A 21,347-nucleotide genomic window follows, 5' to 3' on the forward strand; every position below is an offset into this window, starting at 1 on the left:
GAGGTTGAAGATGTAACCTTTGATACTGTATATGAATTTTATAAGAATCAGTCTGCTCGACCATTTTCTCCAGAATCGGAGATGTCAGTTGAAGCTGGTAGTATCTTCAGCGATGAAGCGATTGATATTGAACAATTTTTCACTCCACCCTCTTCTACTGATTGTTTTTACTCTCCATTAAGTGAAACATTTCTTACTCCTGCAACTTCTCCTGACCATTACTTTACACCTGTCCAACAACTGCTGGACTCTGGTGGAAAAGAATGTCAGGCATCCTCTGATCTTGCGGGACCTTCACAAGAAGGCTTTAAAGATTCTGAAAAAGAACGAGAAGAGGGCAAGCAAAATTCAAGTATAGAGGTTCAAAAGCCTCCAGCATTTATTAAACCACTACTTAAGAAACGGATTTTTGAAAATAATGTGTTGAGCTTTACTGCAGAAGTTGTAGGTTGCCCTGCACCAGTTGTGAAATGGTACAGAAATTCATTGCTACTTGAAAATGAAGACAGAATCAAAATAAGAGAAGAAGGAAATATGCATATACTAGAAATTCACAACATACAAGTTAATGAAGGGGGAAAATATAGTTGTATTGCTGTGAACTTTTTGGGAGAAGCCAAAAGTTTTACCCAGGTGGACATTTTACCTCTTGATGGCAAATCATGTGCTTTACCACCTGCTGTAACTCATCAGCATGTCATGGAGTTTGATATGGAGCAATATACAACATCAAGGTCTCCTTCTCCTCAGGAAATCCTTTTGGAAGTTGAGTTGGATGAAAGTGAAGTTAAAGATTTTGAGAAGCAAGTGAAAATCATAACTAGTCCTGAATTTTCCCCTGATAGTAAAAGCATGGTCATTTCTCTTGATGTTCTTCCTTTGGCTTTTGATGATCACAATGCAGCCAGTAACTCAAAATATAGCGATGATGTTAAGATAAACTTTGAAGTTACTGAAAAACCACCACAATTCACAAAGCACATTTCTGACCTAAATGTAGCAGCAGGAGCAAATGCAGAACTAAATTGCTCTGTAGATGGCATGCCAACACCAACCATTAACTGGTTTAAAGATAGTGAATACATAACACCAGATGCTATGATATATGTTATAAAAGAAGAAGGAGGAAAGCATAGTCTTATGATATGCAGTGTAAACATCTCTGATGCAGGGATCTACTCTTGCAAAGCAGAGAACAGTTATGGGGAGGCTTCCTGCAAAGCTATACTAGGTGTTCTACAAGCAGATACTTCTAAAGAGGAAGTGAAGGAATCACCGGATGTTACATTTGTAGATGCAGAGTACGTGACTCAAATTTTTGAACAGACAATGGATCATAAAGTTTCAAATGAGAATGAAGATGAAATAGAAGTTGAGTTTGAGTTTCAGAGTGATAATAATGAAGTGAGTAAAGCTGTTGAGCTGATTGCTGTTGCTGGAAGTGAATGTGAAGAAGGTCGTGAGAAATGCTTAAATATACAATTTGATGTTTTTGATAAACCCTCTTCAGAGGAAGCTATACAATTCAATGCTAAGGGCTCTGAAAGTTGTTGCTTTGAGTTCCAAGTTACAGAATCCCCTCCCCAGTTCATAAAACCAATTTTGGACTCAAATGCATCAGTCGGAACGCAAGCTAAATTCAATTGTATAGTACTCGGCTCTCCAGTACCAGATGTTTGTTGGTATAAGGATGATTATTTACTTCAAGGAGAAAAGTATATACTTGAAGAGGATATAAATGGCTGTCATCAGTTAACAATAAATAACGTTGATGCTAGTGATGAAGGCCAGTATAAATGTATGGCTACCAATAGAGAAGGAACTGCAGAAGCAATTGCTTCACTTATAATAACATAGAAACATATAGTCTAAAATAAATTATTTTTCCAAGCTGATAATTTTGCACTCTACAAAACTTGATGACACCTTGTGTCAATTAAATGATCACTGCCATATTGCAACATGTATTCTTTACTGTAGGTGTTGATGAAGAACTGTGGTTAGTTACAATTTTTGTGTTTTCAGTGTAAATATTCATAACATGTTAGGAACGTGTAATGTTATGGTATAATCTATGTTTAAGCTATAATTTTGTGTATGGCTAGATTTGATTTTGTCTTTGTCAATGTACTGAGTTTATTTTTGCTGTATAACTTTCTATGATATTGTTTAAATTGGAATCTATGTTTTTCATGTGCAGTCATGAAATTAAAATAGAAGTAATAGAAACTTTTCATTGTTCTGTGTATTATTTTACAGTAAGGCAGGCAGCAATGCAACCAATGGATATATACATATATCTTGTTTACATTGCGGGCTACATTTCGGACAGGAAAATTGAGCCGAATTGAAATACGGTTTATATTGCCTAGTTACTTATTGTTTGTATTTCATGATTAAAATATATATGAAACTATAGAACCATTTAATCATATTACATGTTGGTAACAGTATACATTTGTATAAGTAAAAATATCACAAAATGTATTTTGTTCCACAAAACATAACATAGCATTGTAATTGCATGATCTGGTGCATTCATACTGTACACATGCAATGTACTAGTATGTGTACTCAACCAGTTGTTGACATTGAAGTACCAAAGATCAACAGGCTGACCCAACATCATCTTCAATACAAAATGAGGCTAGTCTTACAGATAAAACTATTAGTCCATAATTGTGCCATCACATTAGGGTTAATGTAGTTTCTTTGAAGATTTTATTGTGAAATAATCTATTGTAAATATGGCAAGCAGTTTTATGATTATAATAATAATAATAATAATATGATGATGATGATGATGATGTACCTTTTGAGTAATTGTATCCCATCCATTGTCATATTTTCTAGAAAATACAAACTTATAGAAAATATGAACCTGAGTAAATGTTTGCGTTTTCGAATTATGCAGCTGTTCACAACTTGCATTGTACAATTTTATTAATTTAATACAATTATAAGAAAAGTATGTGTACCATTTCGTGTGTTTTTGTATTTTTTTAAGTATATAGAACTTTTTTACATTTTATATTCCACACTTTAAGTCTACATATAAAATTAGGTCACTTGGTAAATAATTTGCTTTACTTATCTTGTCCCATTTTTTGATTACATTATGTATTTTTTGGCTGTTCAGACAGATGGATAAATTCAGAATTCTGCTGGAGTCTGGTTGACAGAGAGCAGTGCATTGTGGGAGCTTAGATAACCATTTCACACTTTGAACTATGTTTTTTGCTAAATCAGATGTCTGAAAGCGGAATGGAGCCAAACTACTGCCGGGATAAAACAAAAACCAGCAGAATTGTGAATGAGTATTGAAAGCAGTAATGTATATGAATGGCGAAAGCAACATGAAATAACTTTAATGCAAAAAAGAGTAAAGCAAATTATTTATTGAGTTACTGAACTTTTTGTTTATATTTAGACTGCAATTTTGTTAAAAAGTTACATTTTTCTTTAAACTAAAACTCAAAGAAATTTGCTACATGCCTTTCTAAATTCTCATAGTTGTAGCTCAGCACCTGACTACATACTGACACAGATAAGAACACAGGCTGAGAAAGTGGCAGACTGTAACTATCAGAAATGCATGTGGCAAATCTCAGCAAGATTATGGTTTAAAGAGGTTGTCTACCTTAGACAACTCCTGTTCATATACCCTGTTAGGGCATATGAAAAAAATAATGGGGGGACCCCTACTTAACCAGAGTGGTTGAGCCACTGCAAAAACAACTTTTGGTCTGCAGGATCAATCAATACTGTATAATGATAAGCTGTTATTAATATGGAAAGAGACCCTCAAATGCTCATGAAAAATGGGTACTTAGGCCATTTCCACTGCCAATAACAGTGAACATGGGTTGTCCAAACTGGAAAACACCTTTATGTTTGAATAATTGTAAAATAGCACTTTTGTTGATTTCATACCTCTTAATATTTGGAAAGTGTAATTCTTGTTTTGGCTTTAAATGTCTCCTTGTAATTTGATGTAGTTCTATAGTTCTTATGGCTTCCTATTTTTAAAACTGTCTCATACGAACTATGGAAACTCATAAAGTTTCTGACATGTCATTGAAATGTCAGAGAATAGAATCCTTGAGGTCTGTGAGCTGAAAGCCCTATTAATGTCCTTCAAGCAGGGTCTGCAGAACCCAGTAATACTTGAATAATAGTAATATAAATAGATTTCTGTAATTCGGAATCAATGGTTTTTCCAACCCTACACGGTGCTAGAGTTGCCAAGTTACAGAAATGTCTAATTAGTTCTAAATAGGTTCTGGCGCTGCCTCTTCTCTGTGGATTTTACCAACATCCATGTTATCTACTGATGTGTGTGAATGAGATAACATTTTCTAAAGTTCATAACCATTTTATTAAAAAATGTTTTATATCCAGTAGGCAAAAAATAATAATGTTTTGTTTATCAATTGTTGAATATAAGTCACTCTTGCTTATTCAATTTTGTACTGCATATAAATTTTATGCGTTGACTCTAAACTACTTAGAGACATAAGCAACTTTGAAATGGGAGTTTAATATAGCCAGATCTACACATTTAGATAAAATTATTGAATGTCGGATACACAGTAATATAATATTAACTTCTTTTTTTTGTGCAGACGTGACTAGTTCTTTTGTAATATCTACAGAGGAGGAACCAACAGAAACCTACAAAAGCCACCTGCGTTTAAAACCTAATGCTAGAACTCTTGAATCTATGCCTGAATCTTCATTATATTCAAGTAAACTAGAGATTAAAAAAGAAGCTAGCTTTCCAGTCTTCATACAGCAGCTGTCATCAGTGGAGGCTAAAATAGGAGATGTAGTCAAATTATCAGTTATTGTTAATGGGTTCCCCAAGCCAAAAATTCAGTGGCTGCAGAACGGAAATATGTTAAATTCTTGTGAGGCTTACAAATTTGTATATAATGAGGAAGAATACAGTTGCATTATTCCTTATGTTAGTATAGATAATGAGGGAGAATATACATGTATTGCCAGTAATGACCATGGCGACACTATGTGTAGCTCGTATCTCACAGTTCATAGCAAGGAGATTAGAAAAGAAGTAGATGCAAAACTGGAGCTGCATGAGTCATCATGCTTAGTGCCGTCTTTCGTAAAACCCATAGAGAGCATTAGGTGTGCCAAAAATAATAAAGCTACATTTAACTATAAAGTAATTGGAAATCCAACACCTACAGTCCAGTGGTTTAATAGTAATGGACAGATAATGCCTGGAAAACACCATACAATTAGCCATAGCGAAGATGGAACTGGTTTTTTAACAGTACACAAATGTCAACAGGATGACAGTGGCTCTTACATTTGTAAAGTATCTAACAGCTATGGAGATGTATCTTGCACAGCTGATCTTATAGTAGACAAAAGTTTAGGAACAATTATAAAAAAGCCACAGATAGAAGCAACAAAGTCTTACAAGAACTCTTCTGTTCAGGGTGCCACAGAAACACGATTATATGCTGTTAATCCATCTGGTGATGCATGGACTGCCCTACAGAAACGTGATTCAATGCAGTATACAATTGGCATAGAAGGAAAATACTCTGCAGAAAGTGAAGAGTTTGACAAAGTTCAGGAATTAGTAGCTGTAGAACAACAAGCAGTATATCTTGAATCTAGGGAAAAGGAATTCATCCCTTTAACTGCTTCTGTAGTTTCAGAAAATGTAATTGAGCAGCATGATAAAGAGATTGTAAGTCCTGGTATCAAAGATTTAGCTCACTCTCAAATCCAGCCTCTGCTAGTTTCTGTTACTGAAAAAATAACATCTATAGATAAGGAATCTGAATTAAAAGATAAGCACGCCAAAACAGAAAATTTTAATGTAAAAAGTGAGGAGAAAACAGAGTATATTGCAGTTACTGCTGAAGCAAAACATATAATGTCCTGCGATATGACAGGTGTACTCTCAGCTAGAGAATCAGAAATGACAATAACCACGGAGGAAATAAAGCAGATTGTCCACATTCACAATGTGGAGCTTAATGAGGAGCAAGTGCTGACGCAAGAAAGTCCACATCTTAAGGGGATAGACATGTCACATCTGCCTACCATATCGTTAGATCCTATGTTATTATCAGTAACAGATTACCAACACACCATGATGAAGGAACAAGAACTTGCTTATAAACAAAGTGAAGAAGCTGAAGCTATTCTTAAGAACGAAACATTTATATTGAACAGTTCAATTTCAGAAGAAAGAAAACAGATTCCATATGAGCACACATCCGCAATCTCAGGGAGAGAAGATGGAAGCGTTGCTGAATTTCAAGCAGAACAGAAACAACTTATTAATGTACAAGCTGTAGATTCTCAGGCACAACTGAGTAGTGAAGAACCCTTCTGTTTTGATATTCCATCTGAAGACCAAGCAGAACTCGCCAAAAGCCCAGTACCTCTACTCTCTTCACTGTCTGATGAAAGACTTATAATTTTATGTTCAGATGCATGTCATGTGGAATCTGTTAGTGAGGAAATAAAATTAAATTTTTCCAAAGAACAATCACCACTTTTACATCTCCAAACTATACAGTCAGAATTAATGTTGCCTAAAGAAGAACAACTTGTCTTTAAAGGTCCCGGGCCACATACTGCATTAAACAAAGTGGCGAAAAACTACAATTGTTCTTTGACTATTGAAGATAAAGGTATTCTTTCAGAAGAGTCCATACAAACTCTGCAAACGAGTCCTGAAAGTATAAATCCTACTAGTGTTTTGGAACATGAACAACTCAAATTGGCTAATATTGTGGAAGACTTTATTATACTTCCAAAAGAAGACCTACTTCTATCACAAAAAGAGCAAAGAGCTAGCCTTCAGAAGGAAGACTACCAACCTGTTATGATACTATCTACTACAGATGAATGTAGGACCATTGATGAGGGTCATGACAATACTGTACCAGATACTGATACATATACATGTGAAATTTTAAATGAGCTTACATTTCCCTTAGAAACTCATTGTGTTGAGAATCATGGTATTACAACAGAAAGTGTAAAACTTTTAGATGAAGCTCAGCAGGATTATGCTTCAAGAATCCAGGAAGGACAGTCAATACGATTACCTTTAGTTCTTGAGGAAAAATACTCCATAGAAGAGGAAAATTTGAAAATGGTGGAGAAATCAAACAAAGAAAATGTGAATGTGGAAATTCAAGTAAATGAACCTATGGGTGCACCTGAAATATTTGATCTTGAAACTTTTACTAAAGAAGAGCTTCTTATCTCTGAAAATCCAAAAAGTTTTAGTCTTGAAATTAAAAGTCACGTCAGAAATTCCTTATATTCTATATTACAAACGAAACCACATATCTTTTCTGCAGAGTTTCTGACATATATGGAAGATATACAAATTAGAAATATTGAAATAGTTAAAGAATCCAATCACACCTTATGCACATGCTTGATCATAGCAAGGAATTTTGCCTCCGAAGAAATTACTTTATCACTTCCTAATATTTATCCTCAAATGGCTAACCTTAGGTCTGAATTTAAGGCTGCATTATGGGCTATAATATGTGAAGAAAAGGAGAGTTTGGAGTGTGAAAAACAAGAAAACCTTAGTATTGCTACAGATAACATAGAAATTAGACAACTCAATATATTGACTGAGGCAGGTGAATTTGAATATATATCTCCTAGAGAGACCTCCAGTATAATTTTGGTTAACACTGAGATAAAGGATGTGGGTGCCGCTTATTACACAGATGAGGTTATGTTTTCCACAGAAGCATTTCAGGGACAAGTGAGTATAGTAAAGAAATTAGAAAAACCTGGGGAAATATATGAGGAAGATACTCCACTGATTAAGCAAAGTTTTACAGATATGTCTGCTGATGAAGGTTGCTCTGTTACTCTACAAACAACTATATCTAATGCTAAGTCCGTAAACTGGTACTTCATGGGTAAATTGTTATCTTCAGGCATAGAGTTCATTTGTTCAGAAAATAATGATATCTATACATTAGTAATCAGCAAAGTACACATGGATTTACACCAAGGAGAGTACACCTGTGAGGCTTTGAATGACGCTGGCAAATCGACAACATCAGCAAATCTCACAGTAGTTAAAAGAGGTTGGATTATGGGGATAATAATTTTAATAACACTTGTCTTCTAACTTTAAATATATATATTTAATAGTTCAGGAAGGCAACACGATTCACGATTTGTGACAAAGTTGCCTATACCTATGCTATATTATTCCTGAAAAATTAACCACTTATTATTTCATACCTGTGGCTTGTATATAGCCATTCTGTATTAATTATAATTAATGACCGACCCCAAAATTAACACTTTTTTACAAGTGTTTAATGATTTATTAATTTATCTAATTTAAGGCTGAGTTATTTCCCTGTCAAATTAAATACTCTTTATCAGGTTTAAAAATCTAAATTTATAGAAGATAAATCGGAAATAAGTAGACAATGTTTTGATTTTATGTTTTACTTATTGGAAAAAATAATTTGGGAAATATTGACTTTTAAAAGAGATCAGCCTTATTAAATTAACTTTACCCTAATCATTTTCCTAACAAAACGTTACACATCCCAAGCAATTTTCCTATCATTATATTATCAAAAGCTGTTAGTAAAAAAAGTAAAATGTTATGCCTTTGGAAGGGATTAATTTTGTGGTAGCAATGAACACATTGGGCAATATGCAGAAACACAATTCTAAAAAAAAAAGTGTCAATGTTCCCTATAAAAAAAATCAAATCACTTATTTTATTCTTAACTTTTTCGACATGTTTTGTTGGAATTGTTTTTATATATGTGGTTTTACATTTTGTTAAAAGGGACATCTAGTTTAGACAGCCACTATGGGTCACCAAGACCAACTTTTCATGGGGGCAGGGGGGGGGGGTTGTCTCTCCTATGGGAGTACCTAAAACCCCCTGTTATCACATAGAAAGCTTATAACTTTTTTCCTGACATGGCTCTAAATAATAGTCAGCGGCCTGTTAGCTTAGCTTTCCCTAATTGGAGTTGTAGACAACCCTTTAATGAAAACTTTTTATTACGAAAGCTAGATAATGTGTTCATAATGTTCTATACAGAAACAAACAGCCTTTGATAACTCTAAGTCAAGGTAATTTACTTGATAACACACTATTGTAGAGTAAATTTAATCCTAATTATTTTTGCACTTCATCCCCATATCCACAAACCAGTGTATTGCATAGTTCACAATTGTGTCACTTTTGTCAATTTTATTATGTTCTCATCTCGTTGTTCAAACCATGATTATGAAATGAAGACTTAAATGCATGCTGTAAGGACACTTGGTATTTACTTGGTAATCACTTTCTGGTACAATAATCTAATGACATTTTTATTTTCAGCTATTTTTCCATTTGACATAATAAACCACAATCTTGTGCATGTTCACATGATTTTGCAGTAGAGTTATTTAGTCATGTTATATGTTGAACACTGCTAACCATTTCCTTTCATCCTCACAGCCACTATCCTTTCACTTTTCCTGAATTTTTCACTTTCCAATAATTTTATTTTATAATTGTATTTATTCTTATATAACGACTTACATTGTCTACTATTTCCATTTTCCACAGCTCCTGTTCTGAAGAAGAGGATCGAAACCGTAGAAGTTGCAGTTGGACACTCTGGATTCTTCACCTGTGAGACAGAGCCTGCACCCAACGTCAAATTCCAGTGGTTCAAGTCTGGACGGGAAATATACGAGAGTGACAAATACTCTGTGAAGACTTCTAACTACATTTCTACTCTGGAAGTTCTAAGACCTCAAGTCGTTGACTGTGGTGAATACAGCTGCAAAGCTTCAAACCAATTTGGTAGTGTAAGCTCCACCGCAACTTTGACTGTAACTGGTAAGTAAATGACAACAACAGCACATCATTCACAAATTACTTTTCTTTTTTCCTTTTTTCTTTTTATTTCTGGGTATCTTGACAAGTGGGGCAAGTGTACTGTAACAATATTATTACACCAGAGTCTTATCACAAGATCCCTAAGCAATAGTGAAATTATAAGGTTCGACAAACTTTGGGAACACACATTTTGCTCCATTAATTATGGGGTTTCAAATAAATATTCATTCTTCTTTGGGGTTATTGCAGTCAATACTGCTTTGTTGCATATTTTAGTTACTTGGAAGCTTTAACTTCAAAGTGAGTGGTACAATAAATCTTTGAGGAAAAGCCAATTAACCAAATTACCGAAAATGTTTTAAATATTAGTAACTATTGGGGAAAGGGGATGGGTTTTTGGGTTATAGGGATAATCCTTAATTTGTACTTTTTTCCCTTGCATTTTTTTTAACTAAATAAACTTATATAGCAAAGCAGTAACTATTAATAGGGAATTCATGTAAATCCATTCTTTAGCCTTTTGGTTGATCACTCTTATCTGTCAACAATTTCTAAATCTTCAAAACAGATAAGTAATTTTGTTCTTAGCCTTCTTTCATTACAAATACTGAACACTTTGTTCTTTTTTTGCAGAGGCATTTCCTCCTTCTTTTATAACCAGACCAGAGTCTATTACTTCGTTTGTGAGTAAGAAAGCTAAATTCCAGGCTACAGTGTCAGGTACACCAGTCATTGATGCAATATGGCAGAAAGATGGTTTGCCCATCTCTCCTTCAGAGAACTATCAGATCTTAGCTGTAAACAACAAACATGTTCTAGAGTTCTTAAGTCTTACCACTGATGATAAAGGTACATACTCTTGCAAAGCTTCAAACAAGTTTGGAACAGATACCTGTCAAGCTGAATTAATAGTCATTGACAAGCCGCATTTCATCAAAGAGCTTGAACCTTTACGTTCTGCTGTGAATAAAACCATTCGCCTTGAGTGCCATGTAGACGAAGACAGAAAAGTTACAGCATCCTGGACGAAAGATAGTCACAAGCTTCTTCCTGGGAAGGATTATAAAATCTATTTTGAAGACAAAGTAGCTTCTCTTGAAATACCTGTGGCTAAGATAAAGGACTCTGGAAATTATGTGTGCACTGCCACCAATGATGCAGGGAGTAACTCAACTTCTTCCGTGGTGACTATAAGAGGTAAGAGAAATGCAGCACACCTTACAGAAAAACATGACACATATCTCAGAATAAGTGGTCAGGTGAATATTTTGTTTAGGTATTTATGTCTAGGGCATTTAATTAGACATTTAGAAGAGTAGGTATTTTAGTTGCTAAATTGTTATGTTTCCTTGTTCCCGTCTTCTGTCTGCACCAAAACTTTTCTTTGTTAATGTCAGTGTGAAAGTATGTGCTTTTCGACAATACCCAAGAAGTGTGAATGGCTTGTGGTTAAACAAAGATAATGCTCACATGGCTAAATGTGACAAGCTCCAACTCTTTTATCTAGGTCTCTTTATAGTTGCGACAAAAATCTTCTTATTTCAGCATCTTCTCTTTCTGAAACTCTTTTTATAGAACCGCCATCTTTTGTGAAAAAGGTGGAACCATCTTACTTGCTAAGGCAGGGTGAATCTGCACATTTACAGTGCAAAGTCAAAGGGTCGCCTGAAATCCATGTGGCTTGGTTCAAGAATAATACAGCTATCATCCAAAATGATATGTTTGCAATGTCTTTTGACAACGCCAATGCTGTGCTAGATATTACCAACATGAAAGCAGAGGACAGCGGAAGTTATACTTGTGAAGCAGTTAACGATGCTGGAAGCGAAAGTTGCACTTCTGAAATTATTGTTAAAGGTTTGTTTCTTCTTACTGCTAGGTTGCTAGTATACATAAACAATTACTTTTATCATTTGTAATTATTTTCTAATAATGTAATACTCTTCTAGAACCCCCTTCTTTCGTCAAAAAGCTTGAACCAGCAGAGATAGTAAAAGGATCAAATACTGCTCTTCAGTGTGAAGTATCTGGTACTGGACCTTTCGAAATTAGCTGGTACAAAGATAAGAAGCAAATACGAAGTAGTAAAAAATACAGGTTGACATACCAAAAGTCTCTTGCTTGTCTGGAGATCTCCTCATTCAATAGTGCAGATGTTGGTGATTATGAGTGTATGGTAGCCAATGAAGTTGGCAAATGCATTTGCAGTGCAACATACAAACTTAAAGGTAAGTATTGTTCTTAAAATAGCTTTCTTCTCTCTTCTAACATCAATACCACTCTTTAATGGCAAAACAAACCATAAAATATACATAACCTGCAAGGAACAAAAAAGCAAACGCTTCTTTTTATAAATGTTTAGTAAAACCATAAGACATATGTGGAAATTATGTGAGAATTTAACAAAATGTTTAATTTTGTCTATACATAATGGAGGGAATTTATTTAGACTGGCGTTTCATATGCCTGTCTTAAATTAAAGTACAGTACGCCTTTACCTTGACTTTTAGTGCATTAAATACACAGTGGCAAGAACCTTTATCTTAACTTTTTCAATGACTTTTCCATGGCTTTTGTTGTGCGATATCACGCTGCAGCAAGTTATCAGAGTCAAGATAAAGATGGCTGCATCCATACCTCGGAATAAAATGCGCAAGCCTCTTAATAAATTTGGCAATTGTCGGAAAGTCCTAAAGACAGAAACCGCAATTTATGTCTGCTATGAGCAGGCGTAGATTTGCACTACAATTTGGATAAATCATAAATATGTCGGGAACTTGCTGGCCTCACCCGCTCTCAGTTAACCCCATAGCCTAGACTTTAAAAAGTGTCGGAAAGAAAGAAAAGTTGCAGATCAAAGCGCAAATATGGTGTGCGTCAACATTTGGCATTTTTGCACCAGAAAAGTGGCGTAGTGCAGATAATAAATTCTCCTTTATGTTTTTAGGGACATTACATGCCAAGTTTTACAAATGTACCATTACCATATATTAAAATACACATATAATTTTAGAGAGCTGACTGCGTATATTTTTACAGGTGGAGATTACTTTAGTTTACACTACCCTAGAGGTACCTGTAACATTAACCCATAGTATCACACATACGTCTTTTAACTCTATTGGAAAGGTAACCTTTCTAATGGTAATATAAATATAGGAATAGAGTCTACTCTATATGTACATCATAATAATAAGACTGACCTTAGTTTATGTGCATACAAGTGAATAATAAAGATTCACAAAATACCACTCTTCTTTAAATCAGAACCACCATCATTTGTGAAGAAGATTGAAAATGTCACTGCTATAGTTGGCAACAACATTTCCTTACAAGCTGTTGTGAAAGGGTCTGAGGTCATCACAGTTACCTGGATGAAAGGAAGAGACGTTGTTCGAGAAGATGACAAAGTGAAAATGACATTTGACAATAGTATTGCAACTCTGCATATCGGCAATGTGCAAATTAACAGTATTGGAAAATACACTTGTGTTGCTGAAAATGATGCAGGCAGCCAAACTTGTTTTGGAGAGTTGATGGTTAAAGGTCAGTTAGTCATTATCTTCCTGTATTATATCTGTAGATGAACCATGCTTCAAAGTTCTTACTAATAAACTTAATCTAACTTTATTTTAGAACCTGCAAAAATAGTAGAGAAAGCTGAACTTATCCAAGTAACTGCAGGAGACCCAGCCACTTTGGAGTGTTCGGTGTTAGGCACACCAGAACTTAAAGTAAAATGGCTGAAACATGGTAAAGAAATTGCTTCTGGTAAAAAGTATAGGATCAGCTTTAAAAATAATATTGCTTCTCTGAAGTTCTACTCTGCTGAGATTCAGGATAGTGGTGAATATTTATTCGAGGTGTCCAATGATGTGGGCAGTAGCAGCTGCAAGACCACCTTCACAGTATTAGGTTAGTATAAATTATAATTATTAAAAGACCAGTAGTTCAGTACTTCAGTAATTCAAGTGATTTTAAAATGAACATATTTATTTCTGTTGCAAACAGATCGAACCATTGCCCCGTCTTTTACCAAATCTCTACGAGATGTTGACATTGTAGTAAATGTGTTTTGCCGATTGGAATGCAAGGTCTCTGGTTCTTTGCCAATGAAAATTGCATGGTTTAAAAATGGTGAAGAACTTTCTTCTGATAAGCATAAGATATCGTTTGTGGAAGGTACTGCCTCTTTGGAGATAAGTCAACTAGAAATGAATGATGCTGGAATTTATACTTGTAGAGCAACAAATTCTGCAGGAACCAAAGACACGAAAGGAACACTCTCTGTGAAAGGTTTGCTTGTTAGCTTGTTTTCTTCTTCTTTTTCTTCATCTATCTTTCAGTGTCATAATTCTTATGTAGGGTTTGGTTAAAAAAGTTCTTCTCTTCATACACTTAGAACCACCATGCTTTATAACAAAACCAGAGCAACAAGATGCCCTTCCAGGATCTACTGTTTGTCTGAAGACCACTTTTAAAGGAACACCACCCTTAACTATTAAATGGTTTAAGGGTGTGGAAGAAATGAAAACTGGAGGTTCCTGCTACATTGCTAAGGAAAACTCTACCAGCTCTTTGGAACTCTATGCAGTTAAAAGTTCTGAATCAGGAAATTATGTCTGCAAAGTCAGCAATAAGGCTGGCGCTGTGGAATGCAGTGCAAACGTGTTTGTTAAAGGTTTGCAATCTCTTTACTTACTCTTTAAAACAATTATTTTTCTTTACATTGTGCGGCGCAGGTTTTTTATCTTAATAATTGTTATTTAAATCTGGCAGAACCGGCAACTTTTATTCAGAAGCTAGAGCCATCTCAACTTTTCAAAAAGGATGATTCTGTACAGCTGGAGTGTAAAGTAGCTGGAACCTCTCCAATTACAATGACATGGTTTAAAAATGATAAGGAGATTAAGGAGAGTGATGCTTGCAGTATGACCTTCTCGAACTCCATTGCAATTCTTAAAATCTTTTGTATAAATCTTCAAGATATCGGTGAATATGTGTGTCAAGCTAAAAATGAAGCTGGTACAGATATATGCAGCTGTGCAGTCATAGTTAAAGGTGTGTTATTATTAATTCTTTACTCTTATACCTTATAAAACCTTCTTATTTCTATCTTTAATAACATCATATTAATCAAACGGACATGTTTTGTTCTTATAACAGAACCCCCATCATATGTAAAAGAGTTCCAAAATACAGAAGTACTGAGAGATTCAGACATAACTTTGGAAGGGGAAATTGTAGGTTCGGCACCATTTGAAGTCTCATGGTTCAAAGACAACAAACCAATTCGAAGTGGTAGAAAGTACAAGACCTTTTTCCAGGACACTTTGCTAAGTCTCAACATTCTAAGATTTGACTCCACAGATGTTGGAGAATACCAATGCAGGGTGTTTAATGATGTAGGAAGCTGTATATGTAGTTCCCTTGTGAACTTGAAAGGTTAGTAAACTTCAAAATCAAAAAGATTTTTTTTTTTTTAAAAAGGCAGTTCAGTTTTAAGTGTACTTTTTACAGTTATGCTTCTTTTCTTCAGAACCTCCAACATTTACAAGGAAAATTGAAAACCTTAGCTCCCTTATTGGAGGAATGGTTGCCTTTCAGTGCTCTGTTAAAGGCTCCCAGCCCATCACCATTTTGTGGTGGAAAGACAATGACGAAGTCATGGAAGATGAAAACATAAAGGCAATATTTAAAAATAATGTAGCCACCCTACACATAACCTCTATCAAAAGCAATCTTGGTGGCAAGTATACATGTGAGGCTAAAAACGATGCAGGTGTTCAGAGGTGTTCTGCCACATTAGCAGTAAAAGGTTGGTCTCCTTAGTTTTGTACACTAATAAGCTTAGATTAGTTTACATAAGATTTTTAATAAATGGATAAAAAAAAATCAACATTTTATTCTTCCCCCTCATAACAGAACCTGCTACGATCATTGACAAGTCTGTCTCTGTAGACGTCACTGAAGGTGATCCGGCAACCTTGCAGTGCAAATTTTCAGGAACAAAGGAAATTACAAGCAAATGGTTCAAAGATGGAAAAGAGTTAAAATTTGGCCCGAAATATAAGATCAGTTTTTCTGAAAATGTTTCAGTCCTAAAAATTAATTCAGCAGACAAGAATGATAGTGGAGAATATACATTTGAGGTCCAAAATGATGTTGGCAAAAGTGCTTGCACTGCATCTGTCAATGTTTTAGGTTGGTATCTTTTTTTTTTTTTTAGCAAGATTTTTTTTGGTACTAATTTTTGTAAGCCTTTGTAGTTTTATAACTTTCAGTTAACTCAGTGTTTGCTTTCTGTGTTAATTAGATCTGATAATACCACCATCATTTACAAAGAAACTAAAGAAAATGGACAGCATCAAAGGATCTTTTGTCAATCTTGAATGTATAGTTTCTGGCTCCCATCCTATAACTGTTAAATGGTTAAAGGATGATAAGGAGATTCAACCTAGTGGAAAACACAAATATTCTTTCCATGACAACATAGCTTTTATGGAAATAAATGAACTGGAAGGTTCAGACAGTGGAAACTATACATGTGCTGCCACCAACAAAGCAGGAAAAAGCCAATGCAGTGGATATTTAACCGTTAAAGGTTTGCATTTTTATCATTTTAAGAGAAAAAAAAAACAGAGCTCATTTCTAGGTTTATTAAGTTTACCTTTTTTTATTTTGTTTGCCTATTTTAGAACCTCCATATTTTCTTGAAAAACCTCTATCTCAAGACATTCTTCCAGGCTCTAGAGTTCAGTTTAAAGCTGTTATGAGTGGCACAACTCCCATGGTGATAAAATGGTTTAAGGAAAGCAAAGAACTTCTTTCAGGAGCAAATCGTTCAGTTTGGAAGGATGAGTCCTCCAGCATCCTTGAGCTGTTGTCAGCCAAGGTTGCCGATTCTGGAAGCTACACAGTTCAAGTTAGCAATGATGTTGGCATTGCAACTTGCAAAGCAACTCTCTTTGTTAAAGGTTTGCTCTCTTTACTTTTATATGCCTCTATCGTGATCTTTAAATTGTAGACATAGATGTATTTTGAACATCTGAAATTTTTGTCTGTGTATAGAGCCCCCACGGTTTGTTAAGAAGCCAGGTCCATTTTCTATGTTAAGAAAAGGAGAGTCTACAACATTTCAATGTCAGATAGCTGGAACACCTGAAATCAAGGTCATCTGGTACTTGGACGGAAATGAGATTACAACAAATGGCAAATATGGAATTTCATTTGTAGATGGAATATCAACACTTGATATTGTGAATTCTACTGTTGAGGACTCTGGAATATATGTTTGTGAGGCTACCAATGAGGCAGGTAGTGAGAGCTGCAGTATTGATGTTAAAGTGAAAGGTTAGTTGTTTTTTTACCCATTTGACAAACTTAATATTTTTTTAAAATTGATATGAAATTAAATACCTTATACTTTATTTTCTAATTGTAGAAGCCCCTACTTTTAAAACTGTATTTGAACCAATTGAAGTTGTGAAAGGTTCTGATTTGAAGCTCTTCTGCGAAGTAATGGGCACACCACCTTATGATGTAACTTTTTCAAAAAGCAAAAAGGAGATTCGTAGTGGCAAAAAGTACTCGCTTGTTCAGAAAGAATCCGTATTTGAACTACACATTTTCAAGTGTGATTTTTCAGATGCTGGCGAATACCAATGTAATATATCAAATGACGCTGGAGGCTGCTATTGCAGTGCTTCTGTCCATTTAAAAGGTTAGTTGTAGTAAAGTGGAGACATTTTTGTTTTCATCATTCCGTTACAAAAAGACAAAGTGAATTTAATTTTGACACCTTTGTCTTATTTAGAACCACCAACCTTTGTCCAGAAGATAGAAAATGCTACAACAATTCTTGGAAGCTCTGCAGTATTCCAGTGTTCAATTGCAGGTTCTGATCCTATAACAGTATCTTGGATAAAAGGAGATAAAATTATAGAGCAAGATGACAACACCAATATTACCTTTGAGAACAATATTGCTACTCTCTATGTAAAAACTGTTGATGCTAGCCATACTGGAAGATATGCTTGCCAGGCTACCAATGAATCAGGAATAGAGAAATGCTTTGCTTTGTTAATAGCTCAAGGTCAGTCGTAGGTTTTAGAATCACTTTAAATAAGGCCAGAATGTTCGATCTCATTTTCAAATTAATATGAATTTAATTTTTGTCACAGAACCAGCTCAGATAATTGAGAGACCAAAATCAGTCAATGTAACTGAGAGAGACCCAGTAACTTTGGATTGCACTGTTGCTGGAACACCAGAGCTTCAAGTAAAGTGGTATAAAAATGGCAGACAACTTATGCCGAGCAGATTTTACACCTTAAGTTTTGAAGATAATGTATCAAGCTTGAGAATTCAGTGTGTGAGCAAAGAAGATAGTGGAGAATATACGTTTAAAGTTGAAAACGATTTTGGCAGCAGTGGCTGCACAGCTTTCTTGACCGTTCTAGGTTTGTATTGTTGCCGCTTTCTGATATACCATAATTCCTTCCAAGATATGAACCAAGAGCATCAGGAATAACTAGGTCTAATTTTCTTTGTCATACAGATCAAGCTATTCCACCATCTTTTACCAAAAAGTTAACACAAATGGATAAGGTTCTTGGATCTTCAGTTGTAATGGAATGCAAAGTTTCTGGTTCACTACCTATAAGTGCGCAGTGGTTTAAAGATGGAAGTGAAATCTTGCACAGTGCAAAACACAGGCTTGTCTGCCATGAAAATACTGTGTCTTTGACAGTTGTGGATCTAGATGTATCTGACAATGGCAATTACAAGTGCAAAGTAGTGAATGTGGCAGGAGGCGCTGAGTGTAGCGCCATCTTAACTGTCAAAGGTTTGGGATTATTTCTTCATTTTCTTCTTCAACATTCTGTCAATCTTTTAATGGCATAATAATCTTTCTACAAATGTTAGTAAATATAAAATGTAGCAATAATTCTACTTTCAAAATGTTTATTAAAACACTCTTTCTTCAACGTCGTAGAACCTCCAACCTTCATCGTAAAGCCGGAAAGCCAAAAAGCAATACCAGACTCTTTGGTGGATTTTAAAGTTGAAGTGAAAGGAACACCACCATTTTCCATTAAATGGTTCAAAGAAGAGGTTGAACTCTTTTCAGGAGCAAAATGTTTTCTTGGAATGGAGGGTTCAGTGGGTTTCTTAAATCTATTCACAGTGGATGGTTCCAGCAGTGGACGCTATACTTGCCAGGTTACCAATGATGTTGGTAGTGACACTTGTAGCACAATGTTGCTTGTAACAGGTGTGAAGAATTTACTATAATTCTGTCTCCTTTGTGTTTGTCTTGTTTCATGTTGTAGAGATTTACACTCTTGAGTATCTTACTTTAACCTGTATTATACAAATACAAGTATTCCTTCTTTGTAGACAAAAGTATAGTTAAGGCCTTTATGCTTTTCTTGAGATTCTTCTTAATATTTCAAGCCTCATCCTCCCACGTCTTCTAATACTCTTTTTCTCAAGATGAGAATGCAATCATAGCCATTGTTTTATTATTAATTTACGCATCTTTTTCCCTTTGGAATTATAGAACCACCAAAGTTTATCAAGAAGTTAGAATCAACCAAAGTGATCAAACAGGGCGATTCTGTCCGGTGTGAGTGCAAGATCAGTGGATCTCCAGAAATCAAAATCACTTGGTATAAAAATGACAGTGAAATTAAGGCAAACGAGAAGTACAGTATGTCTTTTATTGATTATATACCGGTTCTTGAACTTAACAACCTCAGCGTCGAAGACAGTGGAGACTACACCTGTGAAGCAAATAATGATGCTGGCAGTGCTAGTTCCAGTATCAAGATTGTAGTCAAAGGTTAGAAGTATTTATAAATGCATGCTTTCAAGTTACCTTAGAAGGCATGTTGTTAATATAAACTGGGAGACTGCTTTATGCTGTATTTATGGACAGCTGCATACTACAACTCCTGTCATTTGCATCTTATTAACTCTATAAACCTTAAATGCCAAGAGGTAGTCACAAGTGAAAACTCCCAAATTATAATGTTTTTGCACTTTGACCAAAATGGTAGCTAGATTGCTCATTGATCTGCATGGGCACTTTAGTATTATGCAAAGGTATAGACAATATATAAAAGATTTAACTTGGTTTTGCAAAAACTGCTCATTTTAATTTCAATCATTCGATAGTAAAAGTATTTGCTAATGGTCACGAAACTATGTTTTAGAAACCATTTTCAAGATGTCTTTTCTTGGCCAAAGCATGAAGACGTAATTTAAATTAAGGCAAAAACACTTAATGACTTGATCCTATCTAAAACGATTACATAATCTCACAATTATTATTTCACTATATATTGTATTCTATACTAGTTATTTTTCCAGTTATTGTGGGATTTGTTAGGTACAATTAAACACATTAAATCAGGATGGGGAGGGAGATAAAAAAGATTCTTAAATTTAGGAGTCACTTTTGAGACATGGGCTTAGTCAATCAGATTGATACCTTTACCAAGTGCTTCTTGATGGAACCTCTTTATGCTGTTTCTGTTGGTTTTAGAAAACATGTCGCTCATACCACAAAATCTAAACTACATAGGGAATTGACTTTCTTCTTCATAGTCAGTTGCCCTATTGAATAAAAACAAATATAGTCAACTAGTTTTTAACATACTGTAAAGTGGACTAATCATGTGAAAAAAACTCCTAGACAGCAGGCAGCACGACACACTGCGTACATACATAAAAACAATTTTGTTTTAAAAAGTAATTAAAAAAACCCTGGGTAATGCGGACGCTTATTTGAGCCAAGTATGTAAATCATAAAAAGCCAGTCAGTATATTCATATTAAGCACTTAGTTCTCTATCCTGCCAGAGTGATTGACATTCTCCTCTTGCACAGTTGGTGGTTCGTGAAATCATGTGCATCAGATCATGTTTACGATGTTTCATGATCTTTGCTGATAATAATTCTGATAATGGAGATCAATGACTGTGAAAAAGCAGAGAAAATAAATGCTTAATATTCATATGCTAGATTTACTTTGTAATTCATGCAGGATTCACAAGAGCTAATTTGCATATTAGGCACAAAATATTACGTCATATATTTCTCAGGCAAAATTAACTAATTAAAAATATATATTTTTTGTGAGTTTTTCAATTAAAAACAAGCATTGATTAAGATATGCCATCAATGTCTGATCATCAAGGGTCCGACAACTGTGACCACCAATTGCTATAATAAGTGGCTGTTGTGCTAGGAAAGCGCAATGCCATTGCGTCGTAAACTATTCTGGTCATCACCTTTATATCGCCTGCATTTCCAAAAGAGCTTTTGTAGTGGTAAAAGGGACAAGAAATAATTAATAAAACTTGCAGAATATGCCAATGCTTCTTATGTGCCACTGGCAATGCTGCTTTTTGGACTAGCTGCATTAATGTATTCTGCAATTACATCAGATCTTT

General features: G+C 34.9%; 2 protein-coding genes across 2 annotated transcripts in view; both read left to right on the forward strand.

Annotated features, from left to right (window-relative positions):
• The first annotated feature begins 81 nt into the window (after nt 1-81).
• On the forward strand, nt 82-1,857 carry LOC142726237 (myosin light chain kinase, smooth muscle-like). The gene has a single exon (XM_075849003.1). The coding sequence runs from the start codon at nt 82-84 to the stop codon at nt 1,855-1,857; it is 1,776 nt and encodes a 591-aa protein (XP_075705118.1).
• Nucleotides 1,858-1,986: 129 nt separating this feature from the next.
• Nucleotides 1,987-21,347, forward strand: part of LOC142726238 (titin-like) — a gene marked incomplete at its 3' end in the record, with an annotated part of 141,867 nt that continues 122,506 nt past the window's right edge. Inside the window, exons 1-23 of the mRNA XM_075849004.1 lie at nt 1,987-1,999; nt 4,626-8,108; nt 9,611-9,886; nt 10,520-11,083; nt 11,462-11,743; nt 11,836-12,114; nt 13,154-13,432; nt 13,523-13,801; nt 13,898-14,182; nt 14,289-14,567; nt 14,666-14,947; nt 15,053-15,331; nt 15,426-15,704; nt 15,812-16,090; nt 16,203-16,490; nt 16,585-16,863; nt 16,958-17,239; nt 17,331-17,609; nt 17,703-17,981; nt 18,070-18,348; nt 18,447-18,734; nt 18,885-19,163; nt 19,452-19,733. Of these exons, the coding sequence (XP_075705119.1) occupies nt 1,987-1,999; nt 4,626-8,108; nt 9,611-9,886; nt 10,520-11,083; nt 11,462-11,743; nt 11,836-12,114; nt 13,154-13,432; nt 13,523-13,801; nt 13,898-14,182; nt 14,289-14,567; nt 14,666-14,947; nt 15,053-15,331; nt 15,426-15,704; nt 15,812-16,090; nt 16,203-16,490; nt 16,585-16,863; nt 16,958-17,239; nt 17,331-17,609; nt 17,703-17,981; nt 18,070-18,348; nt 18,447-18,734; nt 18,885-19,163; nt 19,452-19,733 (9,673 nt within the window). The remainder of the gene's footprint in view (nt 2,000-4,625; nt 8,109-9,610; nt 9,887-10,519; nt 11,084-11,461; nt 11,744-11,835; nt 12,115-13,153; nt 13,433-13,522; nt 13,802-13,897; nt 14,183-14,288; nt 14,568-14,665; nt 14,948-15,052; nt 15,332-15,425; nt 15,705-15,811; nt 16,091-16,202; nt 16,491-16,584; nt 16,864-16,957; nt 17,240-17,330; nt 17,610-17,702; nt 17,982-18,069; nt 18,349-18,446; nt 18,735-18,884; nt 19,164-19,451; nt 19,734-21,347) is intronic.

This window comes from Rhinoderma darwinii, unplaced genomic scaffold (assembly GCF_050947455.1).
Source record: "Rhinoderma darwinii isolate aRhiDar2 unplaced genomic scaffold, aRhiDar2.hap1 Scaffold_617, whole genome shotgun sequence".
NCBI classification, from domain to species: domain Eukaryota; kingdom Metazoa; phylum Chordata; class Amphibia; order Anura; family Rhinodermatidae; genus Rhinoderma; species Rhinoderma darwinii.

Coding starts and splice junctions, on each gene's coding strand:
- LOC142726237 (XM_075849003.1), top strand. CDS start 82: ATGTCAGTTGAAGCTGGTAGTATCTTCAGCGATGAAGCGATTGATATT.